This window comes from Leucoraja erinacea, chromosome 25, assembly GCF_028641065.1.
Source record: "Leucoraja erinacea ecotype New England chromosome 25, Leri_hhj_1, whole genome shotgun sequence".
NCBI lineage: Eukaryota > Metazoa > Chordata > Chondrichthyes > Rajiformes > Rajidae > Leucoraja > Leucoraja erinaceus.
In genome coordinates, this window is record NC_073401.1 from 20,331,855 (window position 1) to 20,346,597 (window position 14,743).

Here is a 14,743-nt window from a genome sequence, read left to right on the forward strand (position 1 = left end):
CTCATCCTTCCAAACTATACAAGCCCAGCCGCTCCATTCTCTCGGCATATGACAGTCCTGCCATCCTGGGAATTAACCCTGTGAACCTACGCTGCACTTCCTCAATAGCAATAATTAGGGGACCAAAACTGCACACAATATTCCAGATGTGGTCTCACTAGGGCCCTATACAACTGCAGAAGGACCTCTTTGTTCCTATACTCAACTCCTATTGTTATGAAGCCCAACATGCCATTCGCTTCCTTCACTGCCTGCTGTACCTGCATGTTTACTTTCATTGATTGATGAACAAGGACTCCCCTAGATCCCGTTGTAACATAGAAACATAGAAAATAGGTGCAGGAGTAGGCCATTCGGCCCTTCGAGCCTGAACCGCCATTCAATATGATCATGGCTGATCATCCAACTCAGTTTCCTGTACCTGCCTTCTCTCCATACCCCCTGATCCCTTTAGCCACATCTAACTCCCTCTTAAATATAGCCAATGAACTGGCCTCAACTACCTTCTGTGGCAGAGAATTCCAGAGATTTACCACTCTCTGTGTGAAAAATGTTTTCCTCAACTCAGTCCTAAAAGATTTCCCCCTTATGCTTAAACTGTGACTCCTTGTTCTGGACTTCCCCAACATCGGGAACATCTATACTTCCTCTTTTCCCAACTTGACACCATTTAGATAATAATCTGCCTTCCTGTTTTTGCTACCAAAGTGGATAACCTCACATTTATCCACATTAAACTGCATCTGCCCATTCACCCAACCTGTCCAAGTCACCCTGCATTCTCATAGCATCCTCCTCACAGTTCACACTGCCACCCAGCTTTGTGTCATCTCCAAATTTGCTAATGTTACTTTGAATCCCTTCATCTAAATCATTGATGTATATTGTAAATAGCTGCGGTCCCAGCACCGAGCCTTGCGGTACCCCTCTAGTCACTGCCTGCCATTCTGAAAGGGACCCTTTAATCCCTACTCTGTTTCCTGTCTGCCAACCAATTTTCTATCGATGTCACCACTCTACCCCCAATACCTAATTTTGCCCACTAATCTCCTATGTGGGACCGTATCAAGTGTTTCTGAAATTCCAGGTACACTACATCCACTGGCTCTCCCATGTCCATTTTCCTAGTTACATCCTCAAAAAAACTCCAGAAGATTAGTCAATTAAAGGCTGGATCTCAAGAGATATAAAAAAATAAGAAAAAGAGTATGAGGAGATTATTGGTCTCTTGAGCTTCCTCTACCATTCAGAGAGCATGACTGATCCAGCCTTAGCCCAAACCCTGATATCCCATGCTCTCCACATACTCCTCAATGTCCCCTGTAGCTCAGTTGTCTGCAAATCTCCATACTGAATACATTCCAAGTACCTAGCTTTTTTGAAAAGATGTGACATTAATTTACATGACAAGGATGTTTAAAGTAAGACTGCAGAACTATTGAGGATCAATTAAATTACTAAAAAAGGATTAAGGTTAGTACAAGATACAAGTTGAAGGATTCAGATCCAGGTGGAAGGCAAGACACCATTCATTCATTCATCATGCGATTGAAAGAGTAACTAAGTGTGATTATAGAAATATGAGGATGGGTAACTCTAGTCTTACAAATCTAATCAAGTTTTTTTGAGGAGGTCACTAAGTAAATTGTTGCAAGCAGTGCTGTAGACATTGAGGTTACATGGACTTCAGTAAGATTGTTGACTAGGTCTCATGGTAGGCCGGTACAGATGTTTAAGGCAGAAGGGATTTGAGGAGTATTGGTAAGTTGGATCCACACTTGGCTTGGTGATAGGAGGACAGTGATGGATGGTTGTTTCCCTGAATGGAAATCTACAACAGATGATGTGCTGCAGGAATCAGTCGTCAGATTTGGTGTATGTGTATATATATATATATGTATAGGGAGGACAGGATAAACAGAAGGACCTTTGGGTGCAACTCCAGAGTTATCTGAAAGCAGTGAAACGGGTCGATAGGGTGGCGAAGAAGGCATTTGGTATGCTTGCCTTCATAGGCCAAAGCATTGAGCTTGAGAATTGGAATGTTCCAACTGTACAAAACGTCGGTTAGATCACATCTGGAGTACAGTTCTAGGCGCCACACTAGAGAAAGAATGTGGCAGCAATAGAGTAAATGCAAATGATGTGGCCTGAAATGGAGAGCTGTCGAAGTAAGAAGAGATCGGATAAGCTGGGCTATTCATGGAATATAGGAGGCTATGGGGTAAACTTATATTGGGGTTTATATTATGAGGGGCATAGATAGGATAGCTGAATCATTTTCCTACGGGCAAAAGCCTAGAACTGGAGGGCACTGGTTTAAAAGAAGGGAGATATTTAAAGGAGGTCTGAAGGGTGATCTGGTGGTTTTCTGAAACGTAATACCAGAGGAGGTAATGGAAGCAGATAAAATGACGTTTAAAAAACAATTAGACAGGTACTTGGATAGGAAAGGCATAGAGGGTTACGGGCTTAATGTAGGCAAATGGAATTAGCGTAGATAAGCATCTCAGTCAGAAGGTCGGCTGAAAGGTTTGGTATTTATCCCCACAAATCTATGATAACTTAGAGAACCAGTTACTGTTAAGCAGGAGAGCAACTTGTCAGATTTTCTGTCTTCATAGCATTGTGTTTCTCTTTATTTCTATCTTCTTATGAAAGACTGACTTTACTGTTGTGATGCTATAGTGAACAATGCTGAAAGGTTACTCATCTTGGAAGCAGAATACATTGGAGTCACTGGATTGATCCTGAGGGTTCGTGATACGATTAGTGTCTAATAAGAATTGGTGTACGTCACTGGGGAGACAGGAGTTAATTTTATTAAAACATACATGATTCTAAACATGATTAACAGAATAGATGTCAAGGAGCTGTTATTACTAACTGAAAATATAGACAATAGAAAATAGGTGCAGGAGTAGGCCATTCAGTCCTTTGAGCCTCATTGGAGTCCAAATGAGATGGAGGAACTGAGTGAAATCCAGGTTAGCCGGGAAGTGGTGTTAGGTAAATTGAATGGATTAAAGGCCGATAAATCCCCAGGGCCAGATAGGCTGCATCCCAGAGTACTTAAGGAAGTAGCCCCAGAAATAGTGAATTCATTAGTGATAATTTTTCAAAACTCTTTAGATTCTGGAGTAGTTCCTGAGGATTGGAGGGTAGCTAATGTAACCCCACTTTTTAAAAAGGGAGGGAGAGAGAAAACGGGGAATTACAGACCAGTTAGTCTAACATCGGTAGTGGGGGAAACTGCTAGAGTCAGTTATTAAAGATGGGATAGCAGCACATTTGTAAAGTGGTGAAATCATTGGACAAAGTCAGCATGGATTTACGAAAGGTAAATCATGCCTGACGAATCTTATAGAATTTTTCGAGGATGTAACTAGTAGAGTGGATAAGGGAGAACCAGTGGATGCATTATATCGGGACTTCCAGAAGGCTTTCGACAAGGTCCTGCATAAGAGATTAGTATACAAACTTAAAGCACACGGTATTGAGGGTTCAGTATTGATATGGATAGAGAACTGGCTAGCAAACAGGAAGCAAAGAGTAGGAGTAAACGGGTCCTTTTCAGAATGGCAGGGAGTGACTAGTGGGGTACCACAAGGCTCAGTGCTGGGACCCCAGCTATTTACAATATATATTAATGATTTGGACGAGGGAATTGAATGCAACATTTCCAAGTTTGCGGATGACACGAAGCTGGGGGCAGTGTTAGCTGCGAGGAGGATGCTAGGAGATTGCAAGGTGACTTGGATAGGCTGGGTGAGTGGGCAAATGCATGGCAGATGCAGTATAATGTGGATAAATGTGAGGTTATCCACTTCGGTGGCAAAAACAGGAAAGTAGACTATTATCTGAATGGTGGCCGATTAGGAAAAGGGGAGATACAACGAAACCTGGGTGTCATGGTATACCTGTAACAGTCATTGAAAGTAGGCATGTTGGTGCAGCAGGCAGTGTAGAAAGCGAATGGTATGTTAGCATTCATAGCAAAAGGATTTGAGTATAGGAGCAGGGAGGTTCTACTGCAGTTGTACAGGGTATTGGTGAGACCACACCTGGAGTATTGTGTACAGTTTTGGTCTCCTAATCTGAGGAAAGACTGGATAGACTCCGCTTGTACTCGCTAGAATTTAGAAGATTGAGGGGGGATCTTGTAGAAATGTACAAAATTTTTAAGGGGTTGGACAGGCTAGATGCAGGAAGATTGTTCCCGATGTTGGGGAAGTTCAGGACAAGGGGTCACAGTTTAAGGATAAAGGGGAATCTTTAGGACCGAGATGAGAAAAAAAACATTTCACACAGAGAGGGTGAATCTCTGGAACTCTCTGCCACAGAAGGTAGGTGAGGCCAGTTCATTGGCTATATTTAAGAGGGAGTTAGATGTGGCCCTTGTGGCTAAAAGGATCAGGGGGTATGGAGAGAAGGCAGGTACAGGACACCGAGTTGGATGATCAGCCATGATCATATTAAATGGCGGTGCAGGCTCGAAGGGCCGAATGGCCTATTCCTGCACCTATTTTCTATGTTTCTATGAGCCAGCACCGCCATTCACTGTGATCATGGTTGATCATCCACATTCAGTACTCCGCTATCTTTAAGAGCTCTATCTAAAATATTTTCGCTTCCCGAGACAGAATTCCACAGATTCACAACTCTCTGGGTAAAAAATATTTTTCTAAATAGCCTACCCCTTATTCTTAAACTGTAGCCCCTGGTTCTGGACTCCAACATCGGGAACATGTTCCCTGCCTCTAGCGTGTCCAATCCCTTAATAATCTTATATGTTTCAATAAGATCCCCTCTCAACCTTCTAAATTCCAGTATACTGGCCCAACCGCTCCATTCAATCGACATACGACAGTCCCGCCATTCCGGGAATTAACCTTGTGAATCTACGCTGCACACCCTCAATAGCAAGAATGTCCTTCCTCAAATTTGGTGACCAAAACTGCACACAATACTCCAGGTGTGGTCTCACTAGGGCCCTGTTCAACTGCAGAATTACCTCTTTGCTCCTCTACTAAACTCCTCTTGTTATGAAGGCCAACATGCCATGAGCTTGCTTCACTGCCTGCTGTACCTGTATGCTTACTTTCAGTGAGTGATGAACAAGGACCCCCAGATCTCTTTGTACTTCCCCTTTTCCCAATTTGATACCATTCAGATAATAATCTGCCTTCCTGTTTTTGCCACCAAAGTGGATAACCTCACATTTATCCACAGTAAACTGCTATGCACCACCCACTCACCCAACCTGTCCAGGGAGGGATTGGCTCAGGAGTGACAGGTCAGAGAAGAGTAAAGAAATTTATTAAAGAAACTTAGAAGAGTTTTAAATCTTTGGAATTCTGTCCGATTATGGTATGGATGGTCAGGCATTAAAAAGGCCAAATAGATTCTTGGAAAAATCAAGGAGATGACGCAGGAAAGTACAGAATCAACAATTATCTAATTCAGTAAAACATAAAGCACTGGAGAAGGGCCCTGACCCAAAACTTTGCATGTCCAGCTCTTCCACAGATGCTGCCTGACCCACTTATCAAAGTGTCAAAGTAAAGTACTTTGTTATTTACTCAAGATTCCAGTGTCTGCTGTTTCTTTGCTTTCTATGATCTTATTAAATGAGAGAGCAGATTTGGGGGTCTACGGAGCCTAATCTAACCTATTTTATTTATTTAAAATACAGTGCCCACAGTTGGCTCAGCATCAAGAGCAAATCATCGGCTCAAAATGTGTGTCCATTTCCTCCATAGATGTTGCCTGACCCACTGAGTTCACTTCGGACTTTGTGTTTTGCTCAGGATTCCAGCATCTGCAGTTTCTTGTGTCTCCATTTGACCCTTTATTAGATATGCCATGACTCTGATCAGAATGCCATAGCTAGGAACCTTGTTAAAATTGAGCTGAATGTCACAAATCAAGGGACTATGGATTAAACAGAATGCAACTAAAGGCAGGTGGAGGAGGACTGCCACAAGACTCAGCTTCCCCTACTTACAAGACTGTCAGCAGCTGTTTGTCACTACAATGTAATGTGTACATTTACACATAGATAGGAGTATGACTCAGCAACAGATCCCTTTTACACTACATTATGGCACACAGGGCCAGCCTCTGGTGTGCTAACACATAATTGAGAACATATGATACCTTCTTCAAAAGTGGCAACATTTTTCACAATGAGGGCTGTTTTACCTTGATGGCAGGAACTTGACCAGCAGTTCCTGAAAGTCTATTTTCTCTTCTTTCTTACACTTGGTGTTTCTCACTCGGGCCGAACGCCTCTTAGCTGGCTCCCCAACCTCATCAGCAGTCCGCTTCCTCTTGGAGCCTTTCTTTGACTTGTCCATGATTAAAGAGTCTGCTTCAATACGAAACATTCAGAAATGACTTACAGAAGCAACAGGGTTGGCATTTTACTACAAGGATTTTGCTACATCAATCTGAAAAATAAAGCCATACTTCACAACCAGCAATTGATTGTATGATTTACTGGGAGTGATGTTGAGTTTAACACAACTAGTCAAAGATAATCGGCAGTCAATGGATGTCTGATGATTGGAACATCGATATTGACTGCCCTGCCCATTATCATTGTTTATTGTGAATGTTCCTGTATGTGATAAAATAGTGTAAAGATTCACATCTTCACATTCAGACCTTCCATAGTTGCACCCATCCTTTGTCTATAGTCTCTTCCAGCCCACAACCCCCTCAGCCTTTGTGTGAATTAGTTATTGCATCTGATATCTGACAACTGATGATGATAGAAAACAGGAAGAAATCAAGAAGTGGTTAGATGTGCATCAAAGCAGCAAATGAAATTCAATCACATAAATGTGAGGAGTTGTATTTGGTGAAGGCAAGAGGATTTACAATGTGGAAGCATACTAAAAAGTGGAGGAGGGAATGCACACTCAGATCCCTTAAAGTAGAAGAAAGGCAGATAAAGTGGTGAAGTTGAGATACAGAATATTTTTCATCACTGCTCAAATTGTGAAATATAAGATGAGAAAGGTTATTCCAGAACCAAAAGAAAACACTAGTGTGGTCACAGCACAGCGTACAGTCTTGACCATCATATTGATGCAAGTATCGCAATATCATCAGAGATTATAGTGGAGATTTAATAGGGTACTTCCAAGATTGATGAATTATATTAAGATGAGACTACTAGCTTTTCTATGGAAGTCTGAAGTCAAAGAAATCTTACTTGCCAATAACCATTTGTGGATCCCAAGGTGAGTAGAGTCTTCTACAGGATCTGCAGATTTTGCCATAGACAGAGGAGGTAAAGCCTAATGGAGCAAATGGGTGAGTTCTTGTTTGTTGTAGGTTCTTTCTGACTGCTAGTGCTTGGTCTCCACTTACTCCTATTGTAGAGAGTCAAAGTGCTCTGACAGATTGAGCAGTCTGGTGCAAGGAATGTCCATGAGTCAGGGAAAGTATTTGTTTCAGGAGCCTGATGGCAGGCATGCATCAAACTGGCTCATCTATCAAATCTGACTGAGCCTATTCAGAGACTTATTGAGGATGATGGCCTGAGGGAAGACACTGATGTTGGATCACTTGAAGGATTTGAAGGATTTGGCTGAGACAATATTGGTGGCACCTCTCGAGTGTTTTGAGTTTAACCGAACTTTAACTTAACTTAAAGAAGCTTAACTGAACAACCAGATCAGCAAAACAGCCATATAAGCAGACAAGGCAGCATCTATGGAGTGAAGGAAATAGGCAACGTTTCGGGTCGAAACCCTTCTTCAGACTGATGTGAGGGTGGGGGGAGGGAAGAAGAAAGGAAGTGGGCTGAGGGAGAGCTGAGAAGGTAGGGACTATCTGAAATTAGAGAAGTCAATGTTCATACCGCTGGGGTGCAGACCTCTCAAGCAAAATTTGAGGTGCTGCTCCTCCAATTTATGGTGGTCCTCACACTGGCCATGGAGGAGGCCCAGGACAGAAAGGTCGGATTTGGAATGGCAGGGGGAGTTGAAGTGCTGAGCCACCGGGACATCAGGTTGGTTATTGCGAATCGAACGGAGCTGTTCAGCGAAGCGATTACCAAGCCTACGCTTGGTCTCACCGGTGTAGAGCAGCTGACATCTAGAGCAGCGGATGCAATAGATGAGGTTGGAGGAGGTGCAGGTGAACCTCTGCCACACCTGGAAAGACTGCTTAAGCATTCATTTTTCTACTAAAATCTCAACCACATTGGGGGTTCATGATGGTCACCAGATTTCCGCGAGAATACCTACTCCAAGCATTTTCCCCCACCCCCTTTTTCAATTGTATCGATGTCACATACTTGGCAATTGGAACAAGAGTGGGAGAGGATGACCGATCACTTCTAAGGATCTCCAACAATATTTTAAAAACCGAATGATTATATTTTTAAAAAGCCCATTCAAAAGCTATTTTCTCACTATATCCCACCATTCTTCATAATTGCAGATATAAATAGCATTCATACTAACCTTGCACCACAACAGCTTCTGCTACATTTGAAGTAGGAGGTGGAGCAGCTGGTGTAACTGTGGCTGGCGCTGGTGCTGGTATTGTTGGTGTTGTCACCACTGGTGCAGGACTGGAAGTCGTGGGATTGGGCTGGATGACGCTGACAGGTGTGCCTGTTGGTGATGTCAAGAGATGCTGGGAAGGATCTCTGTACATGCAAAGATCTATCATCCTACCAAGACCAGGGTGAGGTGGCTCAGATAATGTCAAATTTATGTATGTAGCCAGTAAGCTCTCACCTAGGCACATCCACCTGCAATAAGAAAACAATGTTACTTGTCGGAACAAGTATTTTAACAGTACAACGCCTCTACTTCCTTAGAAGGCTTAGGAAGTTTGGCATGTTACAGTACACGTGAAACTAAACTTGCAAACAAGTATATATTATCCTCGAATCCGTTGTTCATATCGCTGACACTGATTGCGATTACCAAAGCCCCTATGCCAATTCCTACGACACCCCACTAGTTACAGCATCAGAAAATGACCCACTTATTCCTACTCTGCTTTCTGTCCAGTAACTAACTCCAAACCTCCGTCAGTGTGTCACTGTCAATTGTATGGTCTTATATTTGTTAAATAATTTCCTCCAGGCTTTTGAAAATCCACATACCAAATTCATTTATGTAGCTTTACCTATTCTATGGGTTACAACCAAAAAATCCAACAGATCTATCAGTTATAATTTCCTTTTCATAAATTCATGTTAACTCTGCCATTACTAAATTCTAAGTGCCCTGTTAGCATTTACTCAATAATAGATTCCGGCATTTCACCCCACTACTGATGATCGGCTAATTGATTTACAGACTGTCTGCACATGTACCATAATACGTCTTAATATAGTTTTCTAATCTACCATAAACAACTCATGCCTCACACCTTTACAATTTGCTTTCTTCAATTTAAGACTGTTTCATATTGAAGTAAATTATTTTTCCATTACGTTGTGTACAAAATTCTACATTACCAATACTCCTCCCTATAACCTGTTAACTGCCAAATTATTATTGATTCCTTTCTCATTGCAGTCTTCGATCCAAAATCTCCTGCTCACACAGTTCCTCAGTATACTAAACTGGAAAATCAACTGGTATTTGGCCTCCACACTATTACACCCAACTTGGTGAGCATCAACAAGAGATCTACAGATGCAAAAACCTTGATAAATTTGGTCTAAAATAGCAAAAGTCAAATATCGTTCAATTATAATTGTAATTAATTTATTAGCAAAGTATGTAAAAACACACAAGGAATTTGATTTGCCATACAGTCATAGCAAAAAAGCAACAAGACACACAACTACATAAAAATTAACATAAACATCCACCACTGTGATGGAAGCCGATAACTTATTATCTTCTTCCCTCCTTTTCTCCCGCGGTCGGGGCAGTCGAACCATCCTCAGTCTGGGCGATCGAAGCTCCCGCATTGGGGCGATCGAAGCTCCTGCAAACTCCTGCGGTTGGAGCTCCCGAAGTTGATCCCTGACAAAGGGATCGCAAGCTCTACGATGTTAAGTGTGCAGGCTCCCACGGTTGGAGATCCCGAAGTCAATCCCCAGCAAAGTGAACGCCAGCTCCACGATGTTAGGGCGTAGTGCAGACGGAGATACGATGCAGAAAAAGTCTCATCTGCGTCGAGGTCTGAATTCTGAACCACATTGCAATAATCAGTGGGCACTTTTTTTGTTATGAACACGAGAAGAGCAAAGCACCTAAAAATTCAGAGACCTCGTGTGACCAGGATCTGATAGAATAGCAAAAATCACACTAATATAATCAGCTCTGACCTATTATTGACTGGAAGGCCATCTACAACTCAGCATTGCAACAAATAACATAATTCCCAACAAGGTGGGGGGAAACAGACTGATGTTCCAGCTCCAGCCTAGAACTTACATCACAACATACCTTATGACAAGAATACCATGACTTTCATCAAATAAATTCAGGATTGGATTGAGAATATCGAGTAAAAATTGGCTTTAATGACTACATCTATTTAATTCAGGACCCCTCATATAGCAAAGGAATATGATCTCAATTACAGAAATTTAGGACAATGTAAATGGAGGGCATCAAAATTCAAAATGTTAACTTAGTTATGTCATGCAAAGTGGCGTCAAGACATGTTTTCATTTTATCTAGTTTTACAATTTCTGAATAGCAGATTATATACTTCCCTAATGCGAATGGAATCCATACATCACACCCTTTTGCCCAAAACACATGGTAGTCAACATGATAGTTAAAACATCAGCACACAGGTTTAATGTGAACTTCACTAACAGTCCTTATTGGTTACGTACGTGAACTGAGATATTGGTTGTGCAAGCTGAAGATCTGGCTCCTCATCTTGAACTGCCAAAGCCTGTTTATTTCTGCGTAGCTCAAGAGCTTCCTCAATCACAGCTCTGGCCTCGGCTGGATCCACATCCAAAGCGTGAATAGACATATCGCTAAATACAAAAAGATGACGCAGAATAAGTAACTTTCAGAGTGAAAGCTAATAACAGGAATAGCCTGTTTTTTTGGCGTATTGTGTTCCGTTTTGAATTAAGATCAGCGAGGAGAAAAGCTCATCTGACTTCAATTCAACAGATAGTCCTGACTTTGACACATTAGTTTCCACATACAAGGTCTCAACATACCTTTGCATGCTAGATGCCTTTGAGGAAAATGAATACAATCTATAATTTTCCTTTATCCTTGTAGTCTTCTCTCCCCCCCAGAAATGCATCCAGAACTACTCTTTAATCACATTAGACAAAGCGTATTTTGATAAATCAAGGAGAAATTTGAGGAGTCACATGGCTGATACCAAGAGACTGCTCCTTCCACAACTCCGTTTCTCATGCCTTCCCTCCCAAACCACCCCCTCCCCAGGTACTTTCTCCTGCAACCTCCTCTCTCAACACTGTCCAAGGTCCCGACAGTCCTTTCGAATGAGGCATAGGTTTACTTGCTAGCTTGCTTATATGTCTGTTAAAAGATAATAACCTACCATTTCAAGAACATACGAAAAGAATCCTTTCTCAAGCAAGGCTGTTCTTCAAATATCTTCTCTTTCAAAACTAAGCCTTTGCTATACCGGCAGTCCTTCTCCAAAGCTTTACATATGTAGTATAGACAATCTGAAATGAGAAATCAAAGAGATTTCATGTGTTTTGTTTCAAATTATGCTAAACTATCATGTGCATTTCAAAAACCATGTTAAACTTTATGTGGAAACATTGCATTTTTGCTTTGAATCAGGAGATTAAGGAAATTTGGCAGGTCTCCATCGACTCCTATCAATTTCTACAGGTGCACCATAGAAAGCATACTATCAGGTTGCATCAGTTTGGTTTGGGTACAGCTCTACTCAAGACTGAAAGAATTTGCAAAGAGTTGTGGATGCAGCCGAGTCCATCACTCAGAACAGACTCCCCACCATTGGCTCCATCTACACGTCACGCTGCTTCAGGAGGGCAGCCAAGGATGTCGGTCATTCCACCTTCTTCTGCTCCTGTCAGACAGAAGTTTGAAAGCACATACCACCATTCTCAGCAACAGTTTCTTCCCCTCTGTTATCAGGCTTCTGAACCATTTTCCCCATGAAGCAAGGTGAAGTCCCATTCCTCCAATTGCGCACATTGGACTTTTTCCCTCGGGAACTGTAATGCTACATTGCTGAACACTATATTCTACACTCTGGCGTCTTTTCTCCTTGTTTTACCTGTTGTGCTGTGTATGGATTGATAGTATTAATGTATAGTATTATCTGATATAATTGGATAGCATGCAAACAAAAGCATTTCACTGTATCTCACTACACATGATAATAATAAACCAAAGGTAGACACAAGATGCTGGAGTAACTCAGTGGGACAGGCAGCATTTCTAGAGAGAAGGAATGGGTGACGTTTCGGGTCGAGACCCTTCTTCAGATTGATAAACCAATACCAATAGAGAAATGGATTGGGACTTTAATTAGTGGTCAACGAAGACCACAAGTAACACAGGAGGTTAAAAGAGCATTGTATTTCACTTTTCACTAGAATGGACTATTGTGTCTGTGGGCCAAGGTTTTGTCTCCAATAGATTAGGGAGTATATAACTAAAGTAGCACAAGGACCTTTTCTCACAATACTGCCAGTGTGCAGCTCATGAAGAAATGCGGGGACTCTAAGTTTATCATCAAGCTATCTATCCAAATGGATCTGCTTCTACCAAACTCACGATTTCCAAACCATCACTAGCATCCTTGCATTAGCTGCTCAACAATGCATAATTGCAATTTTTCTAAAGTGTTTTTAAAATTGAACATATTCCCACTATTTTGCTCCAAAATACTACATCGTTTTTCTAATTAAAAAAATGTAAATACCATTCCAATTGCAAATTCTTACAAAACATTAAAAATGGAAAATAAGAAATTTACACTACATCTATATTGAACTTTGATTGGATCATACTTGCCATTCTGCATGCAGTCTTTATAAAAACAATGCAGAGATCATCATAAAAACAAGATGCAGCAGAGAGAATTTACAAGGTAGATCAGATTGGGTTTGTTTACACTTGAGAAAAAGGCTGGGAGATAATCTAACCTAGGCTTTTAAAAATGACAATGGGTTATTATTAAATAGAACATTTTCCCAACTGAGTAAAAAGCTAAACTTGACACCATCATTAGATGATAATCACCAGCAAATGTTATCTGTGTCCATTTCAGATTTGGATCTATATTCTAATAAAATTGTGGAGATGTACTGGAATCCTGCTTAGCCAATAGATATTAGATCTTGGTCCTAAAACAGTCATCCACGGGGTTTTTGTGCTGCTGTGAGAGGGAGCTGGTGTAAGTCTGTATCCTTCATAGACATATCTGCAACAATGAAAACGGCGGTCTCATTTTCATGTGAAGACACAAGCAACTGCAGATGCTGGAAGCTGGTTGATTGCCACTTGACTCACTGTGAAACGAAGGACTGAGGTAAATATACAGAAGCTGTCTGTGAGGGCTGCCTGGGTTGGGTTGGCTTGGATGAGTAGTGTTGCCGCTCTGCACTGAGATGCTGGGCTCAAAGTGAGTGCACACCCTTGCTGGGTTAGTCGCTGGCCTCATTGGTTTATTACCAAGGAGAAATCTTTGAACAGAGGAGAGCTGTGTGCCAGCAGTGGGGGAAAATAATTTCCATCATTTCCAACTGAGAAGAGAGATCGTAGGACTGCCGTTTTTGTAGTTCAAAAATATATATTATTCATTACATGTACGGTAAATACAATCGCTAGTCATCGTTCTCTGTTCATCATACCATCAATTCAATGCACTTTCTTACAACGCATCAACACCACTTGGTTCTGGTGAGTTCTGGTGATGAGGCATTCTGCAAACGACAGTCTGTTCAGGAAACCATCTCATGGAATCCATCATGTTGTTCTCTCGAGTGCTAGCAGGACTTTCTATACTGATCGCTGACTGATGGAAGTGGTCAGAGGTGTTTTTCCAGAGCAACAAGGTCCAACTGAAAGGAACACTGAGTAACAAAAAGGTTAACCCCATCCTTAGCAACACCAAGGACAGGTAGAACCTCAGTACATAGTAACACTTGGCGTTTTCAAACTTTGGTTCTGCACACAGCTTGAGGCAACCGCAGACAAACGTGCCCATCAGGACCAGGACAATTTTGGGTATGCTTCCCCCCCCCCCCCCGAACTCAGTAGAGAGTCATGGAGTGCATCCAATGGGTCACCATGCGCCTTGGATCTGCAAACAAAACTGGAGATAGCTCTGGTACTGCCATGGCACAAGAGCATGGTATTTACCACATCAAGTGAATCTCACAGCTGCGGATCATGTTCTTGCCCACCATTAAAAGAGGGTGCCACTCTCACATTCCCACCTTGTCTTCTGCTCCAGCTAATTCTTGCTACACATCTCGGCCCCTGCAAACCAGATTCCCACCACTTGGTAGCCTGTTAACAGATAAAACAGTTGCTGTCATTCCACAGCACTGCCTACACTCATCATAACCACCAGGAACAGTCTGAGCTACACCAACAACTGTGCCATCCACCACAGCTCTAACATCATCTCCTCCGAGCCACGTAGTAATCACATCATTTTAAGCATTTCATTGATGTAGACGTACCAGCAGACAACTTAGTCCTTACCAAGTCCCCACTAAAGCAGCAGGGAATTACAGAAGGCTCCTTGAAGAACATTGTGGTCAGTG

The 14,743-nt window shown here is 41.9% G+C and overlaps 1 protein-coding gene across 3 annotated transcripts in view; it reads right to left on the reverse strand.

The window, feature by feature from the left end:
- Nucleotides 1-14,743, reverse strand: part of cabin1 (calcineurin binding protein 1) — a 218,712-nt gene that overhangs the window by 190,369 nt on the left and 13,600 nt on the right. For 2 of the 3 annotated variants that reach the window (XM_055655957.1, XM_055655960.1), the window contains exons 6-9: nucleotides 11,527-11,656; nucleotides 10,832-10,981; nucleotides 8,481-8,773; nucleotides 6,205-6,373 (exon numbers count right to left, since the gene is read on the reverse strand). In XM_055655957.1, the coding sequence (XP_055511932.1) occupies nucleotides 6,205-6,373; nucleotides 8,481-8,773; nucleotides 10,832-10,981; nucleotides 11,527-11,656 (742 nt within the window). The remainder of the gene's footprint in view (nucleotides 1-6,204; nucleotides 6,374-8,480; nucleotides 8,774-10,831; nucleotides 10,982-11,526; nucleotides 11,657-14,743) is intronic. The other variant, XM_055655959.1, reaches the window with a different exon arrangement.